General features: G+C 42.0%; 3 protein-coding genes across 4 annotated transcripts; all 3 read right to left on the reverse strand.

Annotated features, from left to right (window-relative positions):
• Positions 1-41: 41 nt before the first annotated feature.
• Positions 42-3,515, reverse strand: LOC120739751. Of its 2 annotated transcripts, XM_040041621.1 has the most exons (9): positions 3,323-3,513; positions 3,070-3,163; positions 2,892-2,945; positions 2,652-2,697; positions 2,437-2,564; positions 2,180-2,294; positions 571-693; positions 356-493; positions 42-203 (listed from the first exon to the last, which is right to left on the reverse strand). In XM_040041621.1, exons 1-9 carry the CDS (start codon positions 3,429-3,431, stop codon positions 96-98), a joined length of 915 nt encoding a protein of 304 aa, XP_039897555.1. In that variant the 5' UTR covers positions 3,432-3,513; the 3' UTR covers positions 42-95. The 2 variants fall into 2 exon arrangements, with proteins under 2 accessions (XP_039897555.1, XP_039897556.1); XM_040041622.1 differs by lacking the exon at positions 2,652-2,697 and having other exon boundaries at positions 2,437-2,583; positions 3,323-3,515.
• A 1,817-nt stretch (positions 3,516-5,332) lies between these two features.
• txlnbb (taxilin beta b) lies at positions 5,333-11,095 on the reverse strand. The gene is given in 11 exon segments (XM_040041620.1): positions 5,333-5,889; positions 6,029-6,124; positions 6,371-6,463; positions 6,553-6,588; positions 6,590-6,628; positions 6,718-6,837; positions 7,118-7,312; positions 7,933-8,103; positions 8,234-8,325; positions 8,691-8,961; positions 10,964-11,095. Coding segments are annotated over 10 exon segments (1,560 nt in total). The 5' UTR covers positions 8,926-8,961; positions 10,964-11,095; the 3' UTR covers positions 5,333-5,406.
• A 723-nt stretch (positions 11,096-11,818) lies between these two features.
• On the reverse strand, positions 11,819-25,225 carry hivep2b (HIVEP zinc finger 2b). The gene is made up of 7 exons (XM_040041618.1): positions 24,305-25,225; positions 17,935-21,832; positions 17,176-17,333; positions 16,830-17,005; positions 16,575-16,673; positions 15,699-16,486; positions 11,819-14,363 (listed from the first exon to the last, which is right to left on the reverse strand). Exons 2-7 carry the CDS (start codon positions 21,730-21,732, stop codon positions 13,944-13,946), a joined length of 5,439 nt encoding a protein of 1,812 aa, XP_039897552.1. The 5' UTR covers positions 21,733-21,832; positions 24,305-25,225; the 3' UTR covers positions 11,819-13,943.
• Positions 25,226-25,996: the final 771 nt, after the last annotated feature.

Raw genomic sequence — 25,996 nt, forward strand, 5'->3', positions numbered from 1 at the left:
TTTATCTTAACTTGATACAAAGAATGAATCAGCTGACATCATCTGTTTCTTTTTTCCTTTAATTAAGTCATGCCGTGCATGAAGGATTTTAATATTCACTGTGCAGATAAAATGTCCTCCACTGAGGGTCGGTCTATTGGACTCTGGCAGCGGTGAGAGAACAGCACCCTTCCATGTTCGTCCAAAACAAAGTTGCCTCCCAGCTGGAACAAATGACAGTAACGAGAAATTATTCATAAATCTTAAAAGTCTTTCTTTGTGGTGAAAATTTAGTGAATTTCTCTATCACCTCTTAGAATTCATTAATACATAGATAGATGTGTTGCACAAAATAGTCATATTGAATTCTGATGACCTGAAACATGTCGTCTTGAATCCACGGAAGCTCTCGTGGAAACTCCATGTCGTTCGCTACATATTCAGAGTAGATCAGCATGTTACCGAAGTTTAACACTTTCTGCAGAGATGCTCCCAGACCAAATGCACTATACATCTGCAATACCAAACAATGAGTTAATTTATTTATTCATCAAAGACTGAAATGTGTATTGTCTGATGTTGACCCCTGACCTTTCTACTGGGATCCAGCAGCATGTCGTACTGACAGCCTGTTTGCTCTACCCAGTGTGCTGCTCCCTCCTGACAGCCAAACGAAATGACCACCACTTGTACTGAGTGTGCATCCAGAGAACTCTGCAAAGTAACATTAGAGATAAAAGTATATGTATATATATATATATATATATATATATCCCCTGGGGCACAGGGCTATGGCTCCCCACACCCCCTAGTAGATCTTTACATGGAGAAACCTTTTGAATACAAGCGCGCTCATCCACACAGGTGTACACACGGGTATTCACAGACACAAACTACACCTTTCTTGGCTGCTACCTCAAAGCACATCTTGCGTGCTGCACAACATTATTCAATATTTAGCATCTACTGTTTTTACTCTCAGCTAGATTATTGTGATTGTGTTGTGTTTATTACGTTGCTCTCTTTTTTGCTTGTTTTCTCACTCTCCCTCTTCCCCTCTGTTTTTCTTTCTCTCCCTCTCTTTCTTTCTTTCTCCCTTTCCTATCCCCCAGTCATGTCTGTCCCATCTGTAACAACTGAAAATAAAATAAATAAGTAATAATAACAAAGGTCAATCAAAGAGACCAATATGGCAAGGCCGTGATGATCCACTTGGTAAAATAAATCCGCTTGGCATCTTTCTTGGCCTTCAGACAATAATTCTGATGGCTAAAGAACCAAATGGGACAGGCAAAAAAGAGAGAGAGAGAGAGAGAGAGAGAGAGAGAGAGATAAAAGCATAATTATGTAAGTTTTATATACTGTACTGGGGGATTTTAGAGATCAGCTGATTGTGGATATTTATGAGAATATCACACTGCATATACACCATGGTGCAGAAGTCTTGAGCCAACAGTTTACTGAAAAAAAGAAAATAGGAACACAGTGTATGGGGCAAAAACAGCATGTGTACTTTGAACTTTGAACTTAGGGCATTCAAAACTCTTCTTTGGATGTTGCTGCCTTTTGTTCCGTTCTCTGGTATCTTAACAGAGAATGGGGGGGAGAAGCCTGATAGCCTTGAGGCTATTGTTGGGATTTTGGTGCTACAGTATATAAATAAAACTATTGAATTTGATTAAACTGAATGATCAAACACTGCTTCAATAATGAGTCCAGGATGTGGGGAGGCCAGTGTATGCCTAATTATGTTTCATTGTGTGTTTTTCTATCTATCCATGTTTACTTTTACTGCATTAGCAGTGTTTTTGGGATCACTGTCAATCGGACGACTTTCAGATGGTATTATTGCGTGGTGTATCAACATCTGATGATACTTTTCTACATTCATAATACCATTTATTGACAAGAACCCCAACACCGCTGATTGAAATGCAGCCCCATATCATGATAGAGTCGTGTATTACGGATGACTGTAGATACTCACTACTTCCTCTTTAATGATTTCCTCTACACACACTAATTACAATTAGACCCAAAACTTTTAAATTTGGGCTCAAGACCTGTTACCACTTTCCACCTGTTTCCCTCCCTTAAAGACACACTGCACAGCATGTTGAGATATGCAAAGTTTTCACCTTATAACTCTTTGGTAATCATTTTTTTGGTTAAGCATTGTTATCAGGTGTGTGATGTTTACTTGATTCTTCTGCAGATCTTGAACGTGTAGACGGCAGAGCAGACAGGAGAACTGACGGATTAACACCAGCAATATCTTCTTACCTCTCCCAAGATATTTCTGCAGCGTTACTGTTCTGTCAAACACAAAGCCTCAGTAAAATATAAAGGTGCAAAGCAGACAGCACCAATGACGCATAAAAACTGGCAGATATATGAGGTTCATTGTTACGCTTTTTTAATAAGTGTGGAAGCATTAAAGACTTTCATCAAACCCACTCTCCAGTTCTGGCATCGATGAGCGGCGTATCTGGTGAAATGTATTTTGATTGATGATCGACATTGTGTATTTTAGGACTCAGTTGTAGCTCATCATCCAAACGCTGTAGAAAGGCATCCCACTGCACCTGCGGTACATTGGCTGCACTACGTAAAATGACCGTGGTGAGTATGCTTTTTAAAAATATTTTACATTTTGTATTAAAAGAACTCACTTCGAGCTCTTTAAAGTCCTGACGAGCTTCTCTCAAAGCAGCACAGCTGGGAACATCATGCAGAATAGTTTTCAGGGGTCATGTCAGTTTATTAAGGCTGTGACTTACTGTACTATGTGAATCAGTGAGTGGATGCACAGCAATTGTGACAGCACAAGCTACAGCTGATTTGGCCTTTGTCATGTAATCTAGATGATAATACCTCAACACATTGTACAAGTTGAATTTTTGTGCTCTTACTTTGTATTTTTGCTCCAGAGATCCTCTGCATCCTTTTTTCGTTTAACAGACAGGCTGTGAAGCAGAAAAAATGGGCCTGAAATATAACACTTCATTACATATTTTAGCTAAAAATATTAAATATAATAAGGTTTAACAGAAGAGGCTGCTTAGTTAAACTGAAGGTGGGACTTTAGACCTGTTGTACAGAGTTGCACCGGCTTCAATCAGACCCAGCAGTGACTGTTTACGCTCTATGCGGATTTTCTGCCTGACGAATTCTTGGCACGAGCCTGTGCGTCACAAAGTGCATGAAGTTAGCAGCTAACCATCTGTTTCAGAGGATTCTTTATGTATAATGATTGATAGGACTTCTGCAACCCCTGCTCATGCTACGTCCATAAATTGTTTGACGACTGGTGTCTATTTTTATGTACACTTGTGTGACCTACCTTCCCTGCTTTCCTTCTCAGCAAGGTCCAGCAGAGCTTTTCCTTTTTCGACAAAAGATGAGAGAGCTTTTGCACAAGAAATTGCAGTTGAATCCGGTTGTTCTGCCATTTTTCTTTTAAACTCTCCAGCCTCTTATCGGGGACCGCAGTAACAACTGCCTCTGCTTTCTCTCAAAGTCCAGTCTGGCCAAGTTTAGAGCCAAAAGACTTTTGACTGAAGCTCAGTTTAAAGGGGAACGTCGCTGATTTGTGACACAAGTGTTTGTTTGCAGGTTTTAAATGACTTATAACAAAACATTTAATCAAAACTGAAATAAAAGCCAAAAAAACAGAAAGGTGAAAGAAAGGAAATAAAATTCTAAAATAAAATACATTCTTTGACATCAAGCCCATTTTATCGTTTAGTTATGCTATAACTGTTCACTGATTTGGTACAGTATCACATTAGGATACTAATAATTGTGTTCACGGGTAATTGGACACTTTTTTTAATGAGCAGGTGAGATCCATTGTTCCATTATTCCATGACAAACTAAGCAGCTAAACGATCTGAAATTGAAGTGCTGAACATTTAGTAGACATCTCAGTATCCATAGTGATGTCAATTGAAGTGAAGGAGACAACATTAGCTGAAAACCAAAATAAACCTTTCAGGGACAGAGAGAGAAAACATAGGAGTGCCCAAATCAACAATCTGGTACAGAGAAGGAATGCAGTGACCAGCTCAGCAACACGAAAAGGTGTGAAAGACTATAAATGACAACTAAAAGTGATGATCACAGAATTATTTCCATGGTCACGAGTGTTCATGCCATCTAACCAAGTCATGTACACTCTCAAAGAGGTAGGTGTTTCATTTTAAAAGTCCACATTTAAGAGAAAGATTGTTTAGAGCAAGGTGCAAACCCAAGACCAGGAAGGACAGATTAAACTCGTGAGGAGCCTGAACAGTTCTGAAAAAAAAAATATACGTATATATTTGGGCAGATGAAACTAATATTACCTTTTCACAAAAAGATGGGAAGAGAAAAGTGTGAAGAAGGACAAAAACAGCTCATGATCCAAAGAATATCACATTATCTGTCAAACATGGTAGAGTCAGTATTATGGTATGGCTCCCAATGGAACTAGCCACCTCTGTTTGTTAACGATGTGACTGCTAATAGAAATAGTAGATAAATTATAAAGTGTAAAGGGCTGTCCAGACAGATTTTGCTAAACTAATCAGATACTGTTTCACAGGGCAAATGGATAATGACCCAAGAGAAACCCAAGAGTTTATCATGGCAAAGAAATGGGATGTTCTTCAATGCCCAGGCCAGTCATTTGATGTTGGCCCAATAGACCATGCTTTTTAATTACTGAAGACAAAAATGAAGCCAGAAACAAAATGCATCTGAATGTGTATGAAACAAAGGCCAGAAAAAGTGATTATTTTGCTTACGTAATCAGTAATTAGTGAATTTGTAGTTAAATTCATTCAACTTTGGACTCAGTTTTTGTTTTCTTGTGAATTTCTGTTGTCTCTTAGCCCTTAGCTAGCCACCTTAATACTGAAAAAATACAATCTTGTTTGCTTATGTAACAGTTTCCATGCTCACTAGATCCTATCAGGTCCTAGACTGGGTGAAGCGCAGCGATATTAGCGATATAACACAAGTAATTAAAGCCAAGACTCTCTACAGAGTGATTCCAGAACCAGTTTGTATTTGGATTTGTACTTTTAATATTGGACTTAAAACTTTCCTTTTTGATATACGATTAAAGTTACAGCTACATTAGATGTGCCTGAACATTCGTTTAGATATGCTGCTATAGGCTGAGGCTGCTGGGAGGGGTCTCGTGGTATCGAACTGAGTCTTACAAAACTGTTACTGGAGAAAAAAATGGGTAGTTGGAAAAGCTCTGGTTTGTTAAACAAATTCTTAATCTGTGTAGTTATAGGTGGAGATTTGCATACCAAAATAAACCCACTTTTAAATGTCTTTACACTAGGATCAGACACTCAACACAGATGTAGCATTTTTATTTTTATTGCTAAGAATCTCATATGACCATGGTTTCTTTTCACAGTGATTTCAACATTAATCAACTGACTCCATTTCCAAATCTCTCTGTTGTTGGTATCCATCCTCGTGGACTTCCTGGTGTTCGCTCTGCTCTATGTGGTTCTCCTCTGGCTCCTTGGTGGGTTCATGTGATTGACTTGTGCCTGTTTCTGTAGGGGCAATGTGAGAGATTGTGAAAGAACTGGCGACCTCTTTCAGAAGGGCTTGTTCAGCCTTCAGTGTAGCCAGTTCCTCGGTGAGCGCACTTGTGAGCGTTGGTGTCCCAGTAGGGGCAGGTGCTGCAGTATTCTGGATGGGCTGATTCTCATTTGGGTCTTCAGGTGTCTTCTCAGAGCCCCCCTTCTCTGATGGATCTGCAGACTTGTCCTCTGGTTGACTGCCAGCTCCATGCACCTTTGCATATAGACTCTTCCTTTCTTCCTGCAAAGCCCTGCACAGATTCTCAAGCTTCTGGTTTTTGATGGTGAGAAGCTCAAACTCCTTTTCCTTGATTGCTTTCTGTAAAAAATATTTTTAACATATTGTATAAAATTTCCTATGGTAAACTGAATTTTTTCCCTGGTGGGTCATATTTTTTTAAAAACCTATCTATGTATGAGGGTATTAATGAATTAAAACAACAACAAAAAATTCTTACATCTGCCACCATGTCAATAAGATTCTTATTGCAGCCATCAAAGCGAGTCTTCCATGACTGGCACTCTTTCTCCAGCTTTTTCATTTTCTTGGCCATCTGCACAACAACAACAAAAAAAATCATGTTATGCTGCAGACAATCAAAGTATCTTCTAAAAATAGCTGCAACTGAGCAAGTGTAGGATTATAAGGTTTGTCAGTTTTTGAAGTGTTACTGAAAGGCTCATGGGATTCTTTCCTCTCATTTGTATTTTTGTCATCTTTGTCATCATCTTTTTGCAGAAAAACTCAATAATTTAATCTCCTGAAGCCGACTTCAAATATTCTGTAAAACCAAACTTACTTTGTCCATGTCCTGTTTGAAGCTGCTGTAGACACTGGTACTCTTTGTTACCGTGCCCTGGAATTCATCAAACTTCTTGGAGTACATATCAAGCTGAGGAAGAATGGTAACAAAACATTATACTTTTCTCCAGGGAGGTAGAAAAATGATCCAATTTTGTCCATGATGCCCTGATACCATACCTGGGCCTTCATATCGATCTCTTGCTCCTTCATGACCCTTCACTTGCAGTTTATATTCCGCTGCCTGTTTCAGCAGCTGTGTGATTTTGAAATGGTAAAGAAAAATGAGCATTAGGGGATTATTACAACAAATCTTTTATTAAAATGCACAACGAAAAAACGTACATGGTCTTTTTCCAGCTTATGCTTCTCCTCTGCTTCCTTCAGCAGCATGTTTGCCTGCGCGAGTTTGGTTTCCAGCAGCTTTTCTTTCAGGTCTCTGTGCTTGAAAACCTTTTCCAGGTTCTGGAAGACATTCAGGTGGATTTATGAGTCGTTTTCACAGAGAAAGCTGTTTCATTTCTCGCTCTGGGAGCCTTTGGCTACATAAAACTGAAATAGTGTAACTAATAAATGTAAGACCTGGGAGAAATCTGCAAATAATTCATGGGCACAGATGTGAGAAGGTTTACACAAGTACAGTTTATCCAGTTTTAATAATGCATGTAGACTGGGAGTACAAATTGGCTTTGCTGTTATGTTATGCGAGTGTCCGTGTGTGTTCACAGTGTAGCAGGATCCATACCGCCTCTCGCTGGTCGTATTGTGAAATGAGTCCCTTCAGTTTTTCTGCAAGAGCGCCGTTCTCCTGACACAGTTTGGTGTTGCGGCTGCTGTGTTCCTCAATTTGAGCCTGAATCTCACTGAGCGTGCCCTGGAAATGGGTGGTGATCTCTTTCCTCTTTAGGTCATCCTCTCTGCACCTCTGCAGGGTCTCCTCCTGCGATTCAAGCATGGGTGTTAGCTTTAAAACCTGCACTGCAAGATGGATATAAATGCTCAACCGTTTTGTTTGTCTTGTGCACCACCACTGACTTATATAATTTGCTATTGCTCCAGCTAGCAGCCATGCAGGAAGCTCATGAAGGAACTGTATCACTGTACAAGAGGAAGCATCCATGATGTTAAACTTATAAAAGAGAGAATGCAAACCCTTTAAACTGAACTGCAGTGTTGTCTGCACAGTTCTTATGATTGTTATAAAGGTGATAGTTGCTAAAGCATCAAAAAGCTCTGAAACTGAGCAGCTCACACCAAAACAATCTTGACTAAAATGTGCTACACTGCAAGCAAAAACATGCATATTTGATCAGGGATCATCGCTAAAGTTCTGCTGTTTTGAACAACACTTGGCTTCACAACAGGAGTTGTGAGGGTGGCAGTGGAATAGGTCAAACTTTGAGCTTTGACATGGCAGCAGATTTTCAGTGCCAGTGATGTCATATCCTGTAGAGCACAAAATATGCTGGGACCACCTGGCACCATAGCTCAACAACAAATGGCGATTTCGGCATCTCTGATTAGACACTGTTCAAGCAGTGATGTCTGGAGTTGAGCTACCTTTAAAGTCTTGTTATGTCTTTGCAGCTCTCTGCAGAGCCCCTCCAGTTTGCTGCGAGCCAGCACTGCACGGCTGTGCTCGCCCTGCAGCTGGTCCTTCTCCTTCATCACTTGGAGAAGCTTCTTCTGGAGAACTTTCATCTGCTTCTGATCACTGCGATGCTCCTCCAGCTGCAAAAGCACACACACAGTGCCCCATAATAGTGATTATATCTTTTCTCTAGAAACAAACCATAGCTTTGATGAGAGCTACTATATATTTTCTTTTTTTGCTCTCTTCACCTTTGTTTTATCCACTCACCAGCTCGGCATGCTTCTTGATGATGGCCTGCAGTTTCTCTTCCGGAGAATCGAGTTTGTTCAGACTTTGCATCAACAGCATAGCTTCCTTCCCTGAGCAGCCATACAGAATTTAACCTTAAAAATCAATCATTGCCATAAAGCCAGTTTTAAACAGACTGATACAGAAATTATTGTTGGATGATTTTCTGGGACTTCAAGAACTCTGCTGGTCCATCTTGTGAAAAATCATCTTGGCAGCTGAATGACACAAACTATAAAAGGCATTTGGAAATACTATTTTTTACCTCCCTCTCTGCTGCAGATGGATGCATTTACACGGGTTACGGCTCTGCTATCACACACAAATCACTTTCAGTACAACCTGGACTTTTGCTGACTTCACTGAATCAAACCCACCTCAGATAAAATCACTAAAACTGTTTTTTTGTTTGTTTTTTCAAAACCACACACAACACCTAGATTTTTCAGCATCTTCTTCTCCATTTTCTGGTCCTTGCGGGTCTCTGCCTCTTTGACGGCTGTGACCTCCTCCGTGTCCTCTGGCTCAGCTGGAATCTCGGCAGCCTGGTAGGTGCTAATGATGTCCTCCAGCTGTTGGCCCAGGTCCTCTGTCAGGTCAATGTGGTGATCCTCGGCTGGCGATGCTTCAGGACTCGTGGGTGAGCGTTTACTCTCCTGACAAGCCTCCATTTTTCTGAGGTAGTTCCAAAAGGGAGATGGTTGGTTCTGTAATGGAATCCGTACATGTGTAAGAGGCTAAGGATTAGGCTTAGGATAGACTCGTGTTTTCCTGTTTAGTGAAGTAGTAAACATGGAGAAAACCAAAGTCACGCTGAGTGTCCATTTTGGTCCTAGTTATTCCAGCTTTGCTATTTGAAGCTTAATTTTACTGATTAATCAATCAGAAATCTGATGAACTCAAATCAGATTTGAGAATTTCCAGCACAGACCTTCATCTCTGCAGAACTTTTTGTCATAGTAGAAAAAGCACAGGTCTTTACAATGATGTCATAATTGACTTTTTCATTCATGTTCTCCAGTACAGCAACACAGCGTTATGGTTAACCATTAAGAAAAGGAGAAGCAAGATAAATAATCACACCTGATTTTCATACAGAGACAGTAAGTAAATGTCTTTCAGTGAATTGGCTGACCCAACACATCAACAGATATTATTATTTTTTGTAAATAGACACACATAATTCTTTGGTAAAAGACTGTAAAAACTCTGTAACCCTGCTGTAAAGGCTCGGCAGAAAAATGGACTCAAACTTCAACACTACCATCAAGTTCTTTGGACATTGGCTGCTTTTTCGTTCATTGGGTTGTTTGTTAAGCAACTTAAAACTGACCCAAGAATCATTTAAGTATAAGAAAGACTCAAGGGGTGAACAAATGTGTTTACATATACTGTAATAACCAACTTTGAACAGATCGATTTTAATTTGTATCTTTAGGCCCTTTGTTACTAGCACCCTGTCACAAAAACACATAATTTGTTCTCATTTCTTACGTCGAATCTATTTTTTTTAAAAAGCCAAAGATAACACAATAATTTGACAATAAGCTTTACACCAATAAGGTGATTGACAAAGAGCTGTTAGCTGAAAACATATCTCAGCATGCCGAGTAGTTTTTACTTAAAATTCTGAGTAAACTGGACAGGTGGAGGACAAAAGAAGTGCTAGGCCTACAAAAATATCTCCAGGAGAGTCATTTTCTTAGAAATAGGAAAACGTCCGGCAAAGACCTGACACAGGACCTGAGAGATGTATGTAGACCTTCATTTGATGCATTTGCATCCTTCAATGAGGATGGAGAAAAATTCCAGAGGAGTAGTTAAAGAAACTAAGAGTTCAGACTCCTGCTGAAGAATAATGGTACAAACGTTGTTTTTAATTCTTTGTTTCCGTGTATCTTGACATGTTTCAGTAAATCAACGCACTCATTTTTTCCATTTTTTGCAAAACAAAGAAATGAATGGTGGCCCGAGTTTTTCTTGGTTTTGAGACCATCTTATATTTACTGTTAAGACAGGCAGATATTGGAAAATCTGCCATTTTTACGACAAAAACAATAATCACTTAAAGTAATACTAAAGCTCATTAGTGAATAATAAATATAATCCCCTATCGAGTCCTTGCGTTTCTCTTGCGTTGTACGGGCTTGCAGCCAGAGCCTGTTTATGTGCATAAAAATTAGTGCAGCCTTCACGCTGCCTGTGCTTTCACAAGCTGAGCACATGGCACCTGTTCCAGATCCACAGGCTATTTTAAGAACTTCTTAATATGGGCACGTTATTTATTTATTTCTTATCCACTCTTATTGATGTCAGTGGTTGTGCGCAGTAAAGTCGTGTTTTTCAACTATTAATATTCAATAAAAACACAAATGTTACATAAGCAACCCCCGTCGGCACACAGTATATTTCTAGGAGGTTAAAGTTACCTTTAACACAGTGTATGTAACACTGTGGCTTTAGTGAGCCATTACTTTAACATAAATATTACTAAACGCATTCACAGACTAGACTAGCCTCACTGCCGTCAAGAGCTTCTCGCCTCTAACAAACTTGGCGAAGATTGCATCCATCAAATTCAGAGAGGCACTCATTAGTACGTTAAAGAAGACGTTTTGAAACACATCCCAAGCACAAGAGTTAATCTTTTAAACTATTAAAGCCTAAATATCCCTGAAGAAGCAGGGCAAGGAGCAAACAGGGTCTTACCAGGACCAAGGGCCAGAGGGAGAAAAGGAAGAGTGTCGAGGGGCTTGGACAGGCTGCCACCAGCTACAACAGCTGTGATAAGACCACCTCAAAATAAACCAGAGGAGCACAGCTCACTCTGAACAGAGAGAGGGAGTACAGAGATACTCCACAGCACACCTCTATTAAAAACAACCCACGGGCCTCCTCTGATTGTAATCTTAACGGGAATTTACCCCAAGAAGCACCTGTGTTCACGCTAACAATGTATGAATACAATAAATCTTCTGGTAAAATCTTTAGCAGCCATTTTATGTGGTGTCTTTGAACCAATGCAGCACTCGTTTTATTTTAGGCAAGGTTGCTGTTAACAGCCATATAATTATTCTAACAAATGGGCCTGACAAGCCTGGTGACTGAGCAGGAGACAGGGGGGAAAAAACCTTATGTGTCTCTGTGATTGGCCAGAATTAGAACAGACCTCCTCCCCCGACCCAGAGAAGAGTGGCCGAAAAAATGTGATTTTCTCATTTCCTTGCTTATACATGCTTCACACATGCAGTAAAGTGCACCGCAAATGCTGCTGATACACAACAAAGTGTGTGCGAATGTGGTTCAATATTAGTCACAAGGTGAGAGCTATTTTTGGAAGCGTTCATTTATTTTTCCTCTCCCGTGTTATGACTGCAGTAATAATTCTTCACCAGAGGATGTCACTGGTTGGAGATTCTCCAATTTTTCACTGTACCCTGAAGATAAAATGTGAGCGATTTCATCTGAAAACCTTCTCGTGCGAGCTCTAATTTAAACAGCGGTGAAAAATGCAGGAGGAAAGGTACGGAAGCCGTGAAATAAGCTGCGACACACATTTTTGGGTTAGAATTATATTCTTTTAAAACAATTTTGAATTTAATCTGAAAAAGTAGAGCACCAAACAATAAATTCCTCATAGCATAAAAGAGGCACTCTGTCCTGACTAGCCAGATTTGATGCAAATAGCTAAACAACAGATTGGCTACTGAGGTTGTTTTTTCCCTCCTCGAAAAAATCTTAGCTTAGAGGTAAAATGATTTGTCCTCTGTGTGTTTTACAGGATTTCCATAGACATGAGAGGCACAATGCAGTTCAGTATATATGAATACACAATTTAAAAAAAAACACAAAACACAATCTGAATACATAATGTATGCTAAAGCAAATAAAAGGCTTCACTTTCCCTTCACATTTTATGAGCTATGTGCACAACAAATGAAAATACACAACCGTGAAATCAAAGCTACATACACCTTCAGAAAGGAAAACACAAAATTAAAGCAGTGCACCTATAAATCTTTTATGTAAACATGAGTGAACAAAGTGTTGTTGTGTTTTTAAATTTCGAAGTCTCAAAAACGGATAATCACTTAAAGATGTGAGTACATTTTTTTTTAAAAAGATGAGACACGCTGTGTTAGCAATCAGCCTCATTAAACCTCTGCCATTACATCAGCTGCAGACATTTTACCTCTTAAAGAGATATAAACAATCCACATAAAAAGTTTTCAGAATTCAACACTGCAAAAATAGTTTAAATCATAAAAATACACATATATATATATACAGAGAAGAAGTAATGCATTTGGTGAATGATTACTTACATTGTGAGCTGAAGCACAGTAATAGTCATGCTTATAACGTCATTACTTATATTGATTCATCCAGTTACACTTGAAATGCAAGAAAATGTACTATTGACTGATCATTGTAGCCCCTTGGATTTGTGTGCAACGTGTTTTACACAATGAGAAAAGAAAAAAAACAACTGGAATGTGTCAAAAATCACAAGAGAACAAACTGTGTTTTACTCCCCCATTTCCTCCACTGACCGAGTCAGTTAAAACATCAAAGGTAAAAGGATGAAAGTGCATCTTTAAAACTCATAAAATGCTCATGGTCATCTGTATAAGCAAGAAAAAAAACTGTAGAGACGACATGAGATCAAAAGCAATGCCAGCGTAGCTCACTGCATAACTGCATCACTGCTGCATAAGTACAGATATACCATATAAATAGTAGTCAAATATTTACCAGTATCAATAAGTGCTTACGTTCTAATATATAAATACATCTTACAGTATTCATAATTACATAATTACCTCCTCTATTGTTGTGCAATAGCAAATCCCATGCATTTTTACCAAGATAAAAACCACAACATTAAGAAAATTTGCAACATAGGAAACTTTTTTTTGTTTCTTTTAAGCTTGTTTCACATAAATAAAGCCGACGGGGCGAGAAAGAAAAAGCTGTCCTCTGAGCAAAATAAAGAGTACCTCGACCGCTTTCCGTAGTTCTCGCTCTGATAAAGAAATGAAGAAACGCAAAATAAAGGCACAGACCCTCGCTGCTTGATCAGAAGCACCAAACTGCACAAGAAGCGTCTACTTAAAATTTGGTCAGACTGTTTCATAATACACATACTTTTCCCCTTATAAATAGTCTTTATTTACTGCACTACTGCATCACACCTTGATATGATTACATAAACAACAGTCTATTTTCAAAGTACACACAGTAAAATACACTGTTTGTATGTATCTAAGAAGGAGTATATGTTAAGGACATTTGTACAGAATTCATAAATATAATTTATGTGCAATTGTACGCAAACTACTATGTCAGACAAAGGCATATTAGCAGAATATCTTTCCGTATTGCACCTGAACCCATTAACGCAAAAAACACCCTGCTGCTCGTCAAAGTTTTCCAAAAAGCCTCTGAAGAGAAGAGCTCATCAGATGCGGTGGCCTTCTTCTTCACTGAAAAGATATGACCTCCACTCATATTATCCACTTAAGAAGATGTCTCGGGTATGTGCAAGACCAGAGGAAGTGTTATTATATTGCCTCTAATGGGATAAAGATGAGGTCATGTGCCTAAAGGGCAGAAGGTGACAAGGTCGCAGGTGTAGCAGGGAGGTGTCTTTTCCTTGATCAACCCGAGAAAACAGACAATGACGGTTCTAATGAGGGTCTTCTGTGGTAATCTTCAGCGAGGCGATGGCTTTCAAGCAGGTCTGTACATTCTCCTCTTGTCCGCTGTCTCCGACTTCGGGGTCGAGGCTTTTCTCCTGAGCGGCCTCGTGGCAGGACAGCTGGCCGTGGCCTCTGATGTCCTCTCCTTCTGTCTCAGGACTGAGGACAGATCCCTCCCTGCTGCTGCAACATTGGCCTTCGCTGCTTTGGGGGCTTGGCGCCACAGAGGGGCTGACATCAGTGCTGGAGGAAGGCGGGGAGTGTAATATCTGGAGCCCGCCAACAGGAACAACGGGGAGCAAACTGTGGGCCTGCTGCTGGGAGTGAAGAGGGAGGTGGCTGAGGATGTTCTGATGATGAGAACTGGCAGCACCAGGCAGACTGGAAGCCAAGCTGCTCCTTTGATCCTGGAACGACACATTGGCAGAATTAACGGCAATTTCAGCATCGCCAAGATAATTTCTCATGTGAAAATATCTTAGTTAGAAATCATGAAGTAATGTGAATGTTGAAAAATGAAAGCACTCAGAGAAGAAAAAACTTCTCTGCCAACAGAATATTCTACTACTTGTTCTTTCAGTGCAAGAAAAAGAAAATGTATGTGTGCTTTTCTTTTAACTAGTGAAACACAAATAGCTAATTCCATGCTGAAATATACACTGGTTGCTAGGGAAAAATGTGTAATTTTTTTGAGTCTTGGTGAGTGGTTGCTGGCTGTCGCTAGATGAAAACAGTCGCAAAAAAGGTGATGCACCAAAAACCTCCCTGTGATTGGTCACTAGCAGATTGCTTTGGCAAAAGTTTGTATTTACAGTTTGAGTCACATTCTTCGCCGCTTCACTGCTGCTTGACAAGTTTTTTGAGAGTTTTGCACCTAAGTTGCCATCTTCCATGCTAATTATGCACAACCTGCTAATGCTAAAAGCAATCACAAGAAAGTTTGTGGCATAGCATCATAAGTTTCACACTAGCAACTGCCAGAAACCAGTCGCCAACCATTTGTGGGGTACACAGTTTTCTGAGGCAACTGGTCATTACCATTGGGTAATTGACTACCCTCTTGGCCTGGTTGAATCAGACTTTTGTAATCAAGTTAAAAGCAACTGCCAGCAACGTTCAGCAACAGTTGGGGGATAGCCTGTGTGACTAGGGCATTAGGGGAGAATAGTCTTCACTATTGGTAACAAATGCTAAAGATCAGGGTGCACTAACTGTAGCAAGTGTCTAATCTGCTGAAACACTAGTATCGACCATACAATGCCAGGTCATGATAGCACAACATTAGCTAGACAACAGTTGTGCTTTACAAGCTAAGTATTTACTGACTTGAAAATGACTAAATTAAGGCAAAAAAAAAAAAAAAACTGTCCCAAAAGAAAAAATGGCGATGGACTCGACACGCCACCTGCTAGCAAGAGTTAGCATGCTTGTTTGCTAAGCTATAATTTTAAACATAGTTACCATTTTAACTGTGCCTAGATTAATATCTTATGTTGTTTGAGTTAGATACACTAGTAGACAAGAATATAACATTTCTGAAAAATTTCTTAAATACAGTGTATGAAAATATTTTTGTTTTTACACCACACACGGTCCATCTACATGTACCCAGATTCATCAAAATTTAACAAAATAATTTTTAGATGCTGTTCTATACACTTGAACAGATTAACAATAAGTCCTTAAAAGCTCTTTGTTTGTGTTACACTTGAACTGGCTGCAGAACACGCTGTGCTACTTACCATCTCCATTTCAAAGGCTCCTTGGTACTGAGCCATCTCCATCTTTGCTTGGTGTCTGGTTTTGTCACCGCTGCCTTTATGTTGGTGTGAACCTCTGCGTGGTGAAACGGCTCTTAACACAACCCTCTGCCTGCCTCTGACTGAGGATTCCCGCTTTCCAGCAAGCTCTATGCCGGGAGACATGGGCCGTTCAATTGAGACCGGGGAGGGATGCTGGATGGGTGTGAAGCTAGGTGAACCGGGCCTCAGTGGAGAGGTATCCCATCTGGGAGAGGAGCGACCACGTGGCGAAAGCTCCCTCCTTGGGGACGGGTAACGTAAACGTGAAGGGGAGGGCTCCCTGATGGGAGACTCCCAGCCAGGAGAGAGTAGACAAGATGAATAAGGGTCAAAAAGGAAGCTGCTGTGATCTGGAGACAGCATGGTCAGAGAGTCTTCATCCACGGATTTCTCTCTCTGGTCGTTTGCAAGAACAGGACGATGATCCAAGCTCGTACGTCTGCCGGAGGGTTGCTGACTGACATCGACTCCGGGCAGAGATGCGAGGGAGCAGCCGTGGATGGCAGCAGTGGCTGTAACTGACAGAGAGGTAACTCCACACGGCTGAGGACTCGTGCTTCTTGAATGTAACTTCGGAGTGGAATCACCCTCGTATTCATCGTCCTCATCGTCATCTTCATCGATTTCATCAGCTTCTTCATCCATGCCGTCGGAGTCCTCGGCATCTGAGAACTGATGTTTGGTCGTCGCAGCCACCTCTGTCTTGGACTTTTGTTGCATGTCGTCCACTTGAAATGAGAAACCCATTAGTTTATCTGGATTTGTTGCAGTGACAGCTGGGCATATCTACAACACTTACATACATCCCAGTCTTACCATGTTCCTGTATCTCTGTCTCATCCATCGTCACTGACACTCCCAGTTCAAGACACTTCTTCATGTGCGCTTTTGACTTCATGTGTTTAGTTAGGTTTCCTGTAGAAATAAGGCAAATTTGTTGAAATTAAACACAACAGAAACTGAACTTTCGTACATTTCAGATGCTTAAAAAAAGTTAATCTAACAGCTTTTTATTTTATCACTGCTACAGCTACGATAACTCACTACTCTGTAAGAAAAAAAAATGCTTACCTTTAGTTTTAAAAGCAAAGTTGCAAACCCTGCAGATATACGGCCGCACATCCGTATGGGTCCTGATATGTTTTTTCAGCATGCTTGGCTTCTTACAGCGAATACCACACTCCTCACATATGTATTTACCCCGGCCTCGACCTCTAACATATACATAGTCTTCATTGGATTTGTACCTGAAAGAGAGAGATTCATTTCTAATAAAGAAATACACAAAAAGCACAGTCGTAAACTGCAAAAAGAGCGTGGACCAACAGATACTTCACATACTAGCACTCTAATATATCCGCTGCATATGCAGTCAGCAGAAGTGACAAGTGTAATGGTAAATAATATCTCGACTGACCCTCCTTCAAAGATCTTAATTCGTGTTGGCACAGTCTGGGTTGTGGCAGCCTCCCTCTCTTTCCACTCTTCCTTGGCAGTTTTCACTCTGCAGCTGATGTCTTTCACCTTCTTCCCGTAGGTGACGTCCACCTCTTTGGGCTCCGGTTTCCTCTGCAGCTGAATCAGATGAACAAACATTGTGTTAACATCCTTTTTAAGTGGACACCGTATCGACAGTGCAACGCGATCCCACCAATATTGTATGTCACACATGGCATTGCACAGCATGTTTTGCAAACATGAACTATGCCACTGCTGGGGAAAAACCCAGCACAGGTAACTCTGATCTTAATGTTAAATTTTATGCTTTTTATCCACTGAGCACAGTGGAGAAAAGTACCAAGATTTGGACTTAATAATGACCTTAATATAATTATAATGTCTGGTATTTTCATCTCCAAGACATATTTTTTAAAATCAAGACCATTTGGCGATTCATAGTTAAATATCATTATCAGCACCAAGCAAATGCTCGTTCCAGGATCTTTCCAAGGAAACCTTCTGTCGGTTGATTAAAGTGTGCAGTTTGCCAAATTCTGGGTATTAAGGTCCTTAAAACTTTCTGCATTTTAAACAGTTATCTTCTCATAATTATTTCTGATTATATCAGTAATTACTGATATAAGATGTACAATAAATAAGGCTTTAATTCAATATCTCAACAGGTGTTTAAAACACCAGTACGCCTTTGATAGAAAAGACAGGATTATTTTCTTACCTGTTCCATGGTCTGCCTCCACAGGATGAGTGATGAGACCAGTTTCCCAGTACCAGGCTGGCACATGGCAGCCATGGTGTATATAACCTTGTCTCCCCTCTGTCTGGACTGCAGCAAAGCCAGAGCAGCATTGGTGCTCACTTCAAGAGGGTTCGGGTTATGGGAACTCACACGCCAGGTGGCGTACACAGATGAGAAAGGGGCGGTGCTGTGAGAGCAGCTCGGCGTGGTGTAATTGAGATAACACCAGCTCACACCTGTCGTCGTGCGAAGACTTGGAAACTGAGATAACAGTCCTGAATGCTCAGAGTCTGACATCAGGATGTCTTGACTGGTTACCAGCTGTGCCACTATATCCATCTGCACTCGTTTCTCCGTGCCAGCTTCTTTCACTTCACTGACTGATATCATGGCGTAAGGAGGCGAGCTTGCATCCAGGGAGCTGCTTTCCATAACTGACTCCGCGCCGTGGTCCGTGGCCTCGGCCTCTTTTTGCTGAAGTGTGATAAATTTACTCCTGCGTGAGTCATTCTGAGCATGAAGTGTTGGTGCACCCTGCATCCCTGACCTGTGCCCCTTCTCTTCACTCAAATTACATTTTCCCAACTCCACCGCACTCAGTTCCTCTACAATCTGCCCAAACATTCTCTCCTCTTTCACACGCTTTTGCTGCTTGACCTCCATGAATAGGTCCAGGCTGCTGGCAGGGGATAGCATCCGTTTGTTTGCACCACCACTGGAGGCATTAGTGGTTGAGATAGTTCTGGAGGTCAGAGAGAGAGGGATGCCTGTCTTGAGCTTGGCTGAGGACAAATCAAGGGCCTCAACATTGAGGGTGTGTGTTGTAGGTGGTTTTGTATGAGCCGATATGTTATGAGAATCGAGATTCCCAGAAATTCTTGAAATCTGACTCTGAAGGGTGGACGTAGTGGAGCTAACACTGTCATAGTGATTGTCAAAAATCTGTGACACTGAGGTGTATGTGATACTACCGTAGGATGGAACATGAGTCTGAATTCTTACGGGAACCATCAGGCTCGGATGTGCAAGCTGAGGAAATGTACTCCCAGCTGAGAATATTGGCAAAGTCTGCGGCAGGATAGTGGCGGCAGTGAATGAAGGGGAGATGCTGCTGAGATACTGTGGAAACACTTGTGATGTTACTTCACTATCCATATTCAGTGACTCCTGTCGCACTAAGTTTCCCCTCCTTCTCTCCTTCACAGAGTTTATGTCCACGTGTCTAACTTTGGATGTTGGAGAAAGACTGCCATAGTCAAATGATATGCTGCGCAACTCTGGGAACTCCTTGCGCAAGTTACACGGCGCCTGCTCTGAGGAGGAGCGTCTCATTTCATGTTGTTGACGCTGGTTGAGCACTGAGAGGGAGTGCCCACTCCCTGGCACAGCTAACAACTCTAATGGTTTGCCAAATTCATCCTGCCTGGCGGGAGAGACTGACTTCAAGCTCTCTTCCCTGTCAAACGATAAGGTGGAGCTGTAAGATAAGTTGCTGTCTTGACTGGGGCTGCGGGACAGGCTAGTGCAGGCCGACTCAAAGCTAGATTCACCAGAGGAGTGCTCAATATCAGCTAAGCGTAGCCTTTTTTTCTTTGGAGGGAGTTTTTCTGGAGGGAATTGTGCTAAAGTTTCACTCCTTTGAGGCCACTGAAACTCCTCCACGTGCTTCTCTGGCTCCTTCACCTGCAACTCAGGAGCTTTTTCTGGACTGTCAGGCTCTACTGTGACTCTAATTTCTGGGACTTGTATGTTAGACTGCCGCACGAGCTTGGGCCCCAATTGAACCGACTCCCTTAATCTACTGTCACTTCGCTCCATCTCATATGATTCAGAGGCCTCCATAGCTTGATATTTGTAAGATTCTGAATGTTCAGAGTAAGGCCTGTTTATTGAGTTTGTGTGCTGGATAACTGAAATTACATTCCCTAAGTTTTTTCGAGCAGACACTTCAGGGCACACCGATATGTCCATGTCACACCTGTCCATCTGTGAATGGCCTTTCCGTAAAGCCATAATGCCCAGTGCGCCTTGTTTTACATCATAGTCCTTGCTTGAATCAAACATCTCCTCACACGGTTCATGATGGCCTTCATATTGACCCGACAAATCCTCCTCTTCCCTTTTTTCCTTCCGACGCTTGCGCGTTGCCAGTTCCATCACATGCCTCTGATGGCTCATACTAGGCACCACAGAAGGGTAGCTTTCCATTTCCAGTCCTGAGGGTGAAATGCCACTCTCACTAATCTTTCCGTGACTGTCAGTGTCAGTATGGCCATCTTGCGCGGATAGTTCGAAAGCGGCTTGCCGCCTGAGTCTCCTCATGCCGCCGGTGCTTGTTCTCTCATCAAACGAGTGACTGCCTCTGAGTGCTTGAGGCATAGTCAGACAGACTGCTGAGGATGTTGGCATTGAGTTGCTTCTAATCAGAGGCCCCACATCAGAGCCAGCATCTAATAGGGGTTCTTTTACCTCTTCCCTTGTGAACGATTTTGTGTTTATTTTGATTGACTCAACTGTGTCTTTTTCTTGCGTGAAAACACGGGAGACGCCTTTCTCTGAGCGTTTGCCGGTATATTCACTCGCGTCTGTGCTACAAGCCGCAAAAGCTGTAGCCTGCTTAGGGCTTGGCCGATAACACTTTCCAAACATAATTTCTTGGTAGGACTTTGCGTTAGTGTTCGGAGGGCCAGTCTGGTGCTCAGCACTCTCAGAGCGAGAGAAGTACCCGGAGTCCGTGCTGCCCTTGCTAGACTGACTTGGGAGGGACAGATTGTGGTCAGAGTCACTGCTTCTTTTTTCAGACAGCCGGAGTGCCAGCCTCTGTTTGATTGTGCAAGATTGAATTGCACGACTAGCCTCGGCAGCAGCAGAAGGTGCATTGATTTCTTGGTGTTGGGATGAACCATCCTGAGCTGACATTGACGTGGCTCCCTTTTTCTGAGCAATGAGATTTAGTACTTTTACAGCAGTGTTATCTGATCCCTCCATTGGAGAGTCCAGCAGCAGCAGCGGGTCATTAAGAGTGTCCTCGTCCGTGTCTGTGCTTTGCTCAGCATCAGAGAATAGCTCTCCTTCCCCTTCAAAAGACCCTTGGTCTGTATTGGCATTGTACGAACCGAGTTCTGAGAATGGCACCGTTCCAGCTTTGACTGAGTGAGCATGAGACTTTCTGTGTTTGTACAAATTACTCTTGGTTTTGAAGGAGAACCCACAGGGAACACATGGGTAGGGTCTTTCCCCTGTGTGCGAGCGAATATGTTTCTTAAGCACGCTGGGTTTGGCACATGCCCTTCCGCAGTAATCGCAAACATACTTCCCAGGCTTTTGTGGTTTCTGTTCCACCTTGCACACCGTTTCTGTAAGTGGATCCATCCCTGAATTTGAACATTGTTGTTGGACTTCAGGTGAGCTGGGGGACTTCCTGTGAGATGTGGGTGCTGGGGACTGTGTAGAAGCTTTCTGTCTGCCACTAGAAAACTGCTTTGCGGACTGTAGTGGGTATGAAGATACCTCATAGTCTGGATGGCTTGTGGACTGAGCTTGAGGGTGCTGATCTTCTAATTGCAGTGATTTCCCTGAGTCAGACATTTCTTTGAAACCACATGTATCTTTGCTTTGAGCTTCTTCTAGTTTTTGGTGCCACCCTTTGGCTTCCAATTCGACTGGTGGTCTCCGCCTACTCTGTGCAACCTCCGATGAGCATTTTTTCTGTGCAGCATTTCTGTCCTGACCCTCAGTGGAGCTTTTTACCCCTGCAGTAGTTTCAAGTGACTCCATGAATCCAGTGTCACTTCCTTTGCGATCGATTTTCAAGGACAATAACTGTTATGTAACTTTAGTAATATTAACATACATGTGAATTGCAGGGAAGGGTCGTCTGAAAGAAATAAGAAAGAGTCGTTAGGATGCAATAACATGAACTAGGACCACATAAATATGCACGAAGATTATCGTGACAAAATAAATGAGGCAGGAAAGTCTGTGTGTGTGTGTGTGTGTCTGTGCTTGAAATTGAGAGCTATTCAAGGCTGTTTCCCAAAAGTCCTCCTAATAAAACTGGAGTATAAAATTCATAATGAGCTCCATCACAGCAGGAATGGAAAAGCTGGGTCTCTTTACCAAGGTAAACCCTGGCACCTAATTTTCTGAAGCTCTGTGAATGTGCATATGAAGAGGTATTTAACTCTTTGCCCCTTGAAAGCCTACTAGGAGTAACCCTCGAAGGTCCCTTCAGACCTGAGTGGTTTCTGTCATATTTCAGGCCTCCTTATGGAACAAAATCACTGGGTGAGTGAAGGTGGTCTCTGCCCATGTATCTACCAAACCGCATATTTACTGATATATACTGAAGTGTCAAAACTGATCATTAAGGGCACGGGTGAGGTTGTCAAATGATGTCCTCATGGGGAAACAAGCCAGTACCGTAATGTGGAATGTCACTTTTATTCAAACATTTGTGCACCGGGTCACCATCACCCCATCCCGAGTTAGAGGTAGTGTTCGGCTTTTGATCAAATTTGAATCTTTTTGGAAAAATTTAAAAAATAACTGCAATGTATTAAAATTAATCTGAAAGGTAACATGATCTAGTTTGTAAAAATTAATCTATTTGTATGGCTCATAACACAAGCTACATTGTATAGGTTGCCACTGGGTGTTACAACAGGTCAAAGGGAATTAATAAATTCAGTTTTAAACTCACTTGTTCAGCTGTGGTCGACATTATTGGCAATTATGGGAATAAAAACTAGACTGAACCGAAGAACAGAAGACAAGACTGTTATTGGAAGTAAGCATTTTTTGAAGTCTGGTATGTGTGCTGAAGCATGCCAGTCGATAGTCTTAAATCAATGGCAATGAAGTGTAATGAGTCCGCCCGCACCTTTAAAGCCTTTTATCTAAATCCAGTATCATTTCATATCACCTCCAGTGGGATTCAAGGCTTCCAACCTATCTGAGTCACTAGTGTCCGTCTCCACAGTGAGCCGCACAGGACCACACTCTTCACTGTAGGTAAACATGCAGGACTCAAGCGAGAAACATCATGATGCCTGTGGCTGAAGTGAACTGGTTACACTTTCACTTCATACCGTGGGGATGGATGGCCATCTGAGGGCACGTCAGTTTCATCTTCTCAGTATCAAATGCTGTGTCCTCCCTAACGACGTTATGTAATTTTATCTGGTACAAACCCTCTGAGTTCCCTTTAATTAGGACATCCTTCGACTCTCACTCTCTTTCTCTCACTCCCTTTCTTTCTTTGTTAGCACACCACCACGCTGCTCAAGCATAAAAACCAGAGGATATGAATCCAAGGTGACTCTTGAGATGCCGAGAGACGCTCGAAAGCAGCCGTAAAGATAATAATCTACCTTTTGTGTTCTTATCCAAATGCCCATTCCCCTCTTTGAGCTCATCTTTGGGGTCTCTGCTGTCAGACAGATTTGAACGCTTCCTCCACATACAGGAAAAATAATGAAGGCATATGAAGGATGGTGAGGAGGGGAGGAGGTGGAGGGGCAGCTTTGGATTGGAATGATCCATGTTTCAACGGGGAGGTTTAGAGAGGTAAACTAAGCTGGAGGGTGCCTGGGGGTAACAAAAATTCAGAGGCCTGGTAGGGAGCTCCCTTTCAAGGTCGATCTGACCTCATTGCTTAGTTTCCATCCTCTGTGAGCCACCAGAGGAGGGAAGAGGGGAATATGGGTGCAGAGTGACAATGAGATAAGACCCTCAGAAACAATGCATACCTTTGAACTGAGCACAACAGGGAGGAAACAGAGCCATCACATTCAGAGTCTCATTGACAAGTCTCTGAGCGCATTCAGACTTTTCCAAAAAAGAGTGGGCCAGCGCACCTTTGAAAGCCAAATTCCTCTCACTCCTGGCAACAAGCGCTAACCTAAACGAAAATATGTGACACAGCAGCAATGACGTGCAACAACAGGAGGCAGGTGGGTGGCAGTAGGTGTGCTTCGGGATGACTGTGGGCTGACTGTGGTACAGTATGTCCGCATGGATGGAGAAACGACTCTGTGGAGACATTTATCTGAACCGCACATTCGCTGGGCACATCCCTTCACACACAAGGGAGCACGGTGAGCTACGGGAGAGCATCGTTATGCCGCTGCATTACATCATTAGGGGCTAAGTTGGCCATTAAAGGGAATGGGGCTTGGAGTCTCACGCTGACAACAAATCCATAAATATCATAAGGAGACGGTTGGCTTTAAAGTCCTCTACGACAGCATGTAGAATGAACCAGCAGCTCTCTCACTGTGACCGGAGTGACACACAGCACACACACAGCAGCTGGCATTCACATATCAAATATAATCCTCATACAAACCTGACATTTGAATAGTCCCCTGTCCCATATCGGCAGTCACATGTGACATTCCTCACACTGCATAGTCCGTCTCTCCATTCTCCTCATGTCCGGGTGGCGAAATATGAAAGAAACGAGCGAGGTAAAAGTCCCATCAGTCGCGAAGCTGCTGGCCGACTGGATGTACATTAGAAGATCTATTGATGCGAGCTAGTCACCAGAGAAAATACCCAAGCGTGACGTGCGGACCCAGGCACAAAAATAGCAAAGGGGCCCAGAGAGGGATACACAACAGCCCACGTTTAAGGGCGCTTTTCCTCTCCCTCTCCCTCTCGTCTCTCCGTGCGCTTCGCACACTCCGCACACAAAGTGGGGAGCGAGGCTGTCATGATCCAAAGAGCTAAAGCATCACCCATCCCTCACAGCTCAAATTCATTCAGGTACACATATTCATTAACTATTATTATCTATGTAAAATGCGTCGGACAGTCGGTAGGAAGAAATGCAAAAGCGCTCGGCTGAAAGACTCTAATCATATGGTGCAGCGAGCTCTGAATGTACATCTCCTACAGCGTGATCCTATTCAGCGTGTGCATACGGAGAGGAACTCAATGAATGTGGCTGGCTGCGAGGCTGCTGCAAAAATTAGACATGTTCTCTGAATTCTGAGACACCCACAAGCCCCGTTCAGAGCCAGTTCTTCCCGTCACGACAGGATTTGCTTTGTGAATGGAGAGAGTCGTGATGAGGGGTGTCATTAACGCGGCAAAAAAGGAAAAAAAAAACTAGGACAATACTGCAGATTATGTGCAGCTGCGAACCTCATCTTGTGAATCACATGTGCGAGTTTAGTTGGTGCCATTTGGAGCCTTTGCATTAATGCATCAACTCTGCAGTGAATCTTAAAGACTTCCTCTGAGCAAGATTCAGTAAGAATTAGTGTCTCTCGGGCTGCATTGTTATAGTCTGAGCTTTAATTTTGCAAAACAAGAGAAGAAAGACTAATTGCTTAATTCTATTAACGTAGCAGTTACAACTACAGTTTAATGTATTTACTGTTTGCATGTAACCCTGTTACACATAAGCCTGTTGCTTATAATTAAATAATTGCCTGTGATGTTTCCTGATCAGGTTAGTCCACAAATTCCTGTAAACAAAGGGTTAAAGATTTGAAAATGATTCCAGTATTGGCATATAATGTTACTAGTCACCTTTTACATCCTTTTTTGCCTTATTGTTAGATAACAAAATGTGGCACATTGTACCCAGGTAACTACTGCTGTGTTACTTTGTACTTTCTCGTCTATTTTTAACATGTCTGATTGAGTTTTGGAATCAAAATCATACATGAATATAGATTAAAACAGTGTCCTTTAAAGCACATGACAAACATTTGAATTTGACTTGAATTTTACTGTGAAATTACCTTTGCATAGAGGCCAAACCATCTGATAAAATGTGTCATAACATTCGTTTGAAGCTGCAGGTTTTGCCATCAAGCACATCAAACGAGGTCTTTCCGTGCTTTTGAACTGATTTATGATCACCCCGCCTCAGCCATTTGTGTGAAAAATTTGGCCTTTCGACACAATATAATTTACAGAACTTCAGATACTACACCCCGCTTTGACCCACCTCCTCCTCCTCGTCCTCCTCGGTTTCACTCTTTGCTCTTGGGTGAGAACAACTGGAGGCTTCTATGAATAGGAGTCC

The sequence above is a fragment of the Simochromis diagramma genome, unplaced genomic scaffold (genome assembly GCF_900408965.1).
Source record: "Simochromis diagramma unplaced genomic scaffold, fSimDia1.1 OVJJ01000304.1, whole genome shotgun sequence".
In the NCBI taxonomy this organism is placed as follows: domain Eukaryota; kingdom Metazoa; phylum Chordata; class Actinopteri; order Cichliformes; family Cichlidae; genus Simochromis; species Simochromis diagramma.

Bases quoted from the DNA above. Each gene is read 5' to 3' on its own strand.
- LOC120739751 (XM_040041621.1), bottom strand. From the start codon at position 3,431: ATGGCAGAACAACCGGATTCAACTGCAATTTCTTGTGCAAAAGCTCTC. The intron at 2,565-2,651 runs GTGAGTTCTTTT...AATGTACCGCAG, and splicing joins AGGACTTTAAAGAGCTCGAA to GTGCAGTGGGATGCCTTTCT. The intron at 2,295-2,436 runs GTGGGTTTGATG...TGTGTTTGACAG, and splicing joins ATCGATGCCAGAACTGGAGA to AACAGTAACGCTGCAGAAAT.
- hivep2b (XM_040041618.1), bottom strand. From the start codon at position 21,732: ATGGAGTCACTTGAAACTACTGCAGGGGTAAAAAGCTCCACTGAGGGT. The intron at 17,006-17,175 runs GTCAGTCGAGAT...TCTCTCTTTCAG, and splicing joins ATTAAGATCTTTGAAGGAGG to GTACAAATCCAATGAAGACT. The intron at 16,487-16,574 runs GTAAGACTGGGA...TCTCATTTCAAG, and splicing joins GACAGAGATACAGGAACATG to TGGACGACATGCAACAAAAG.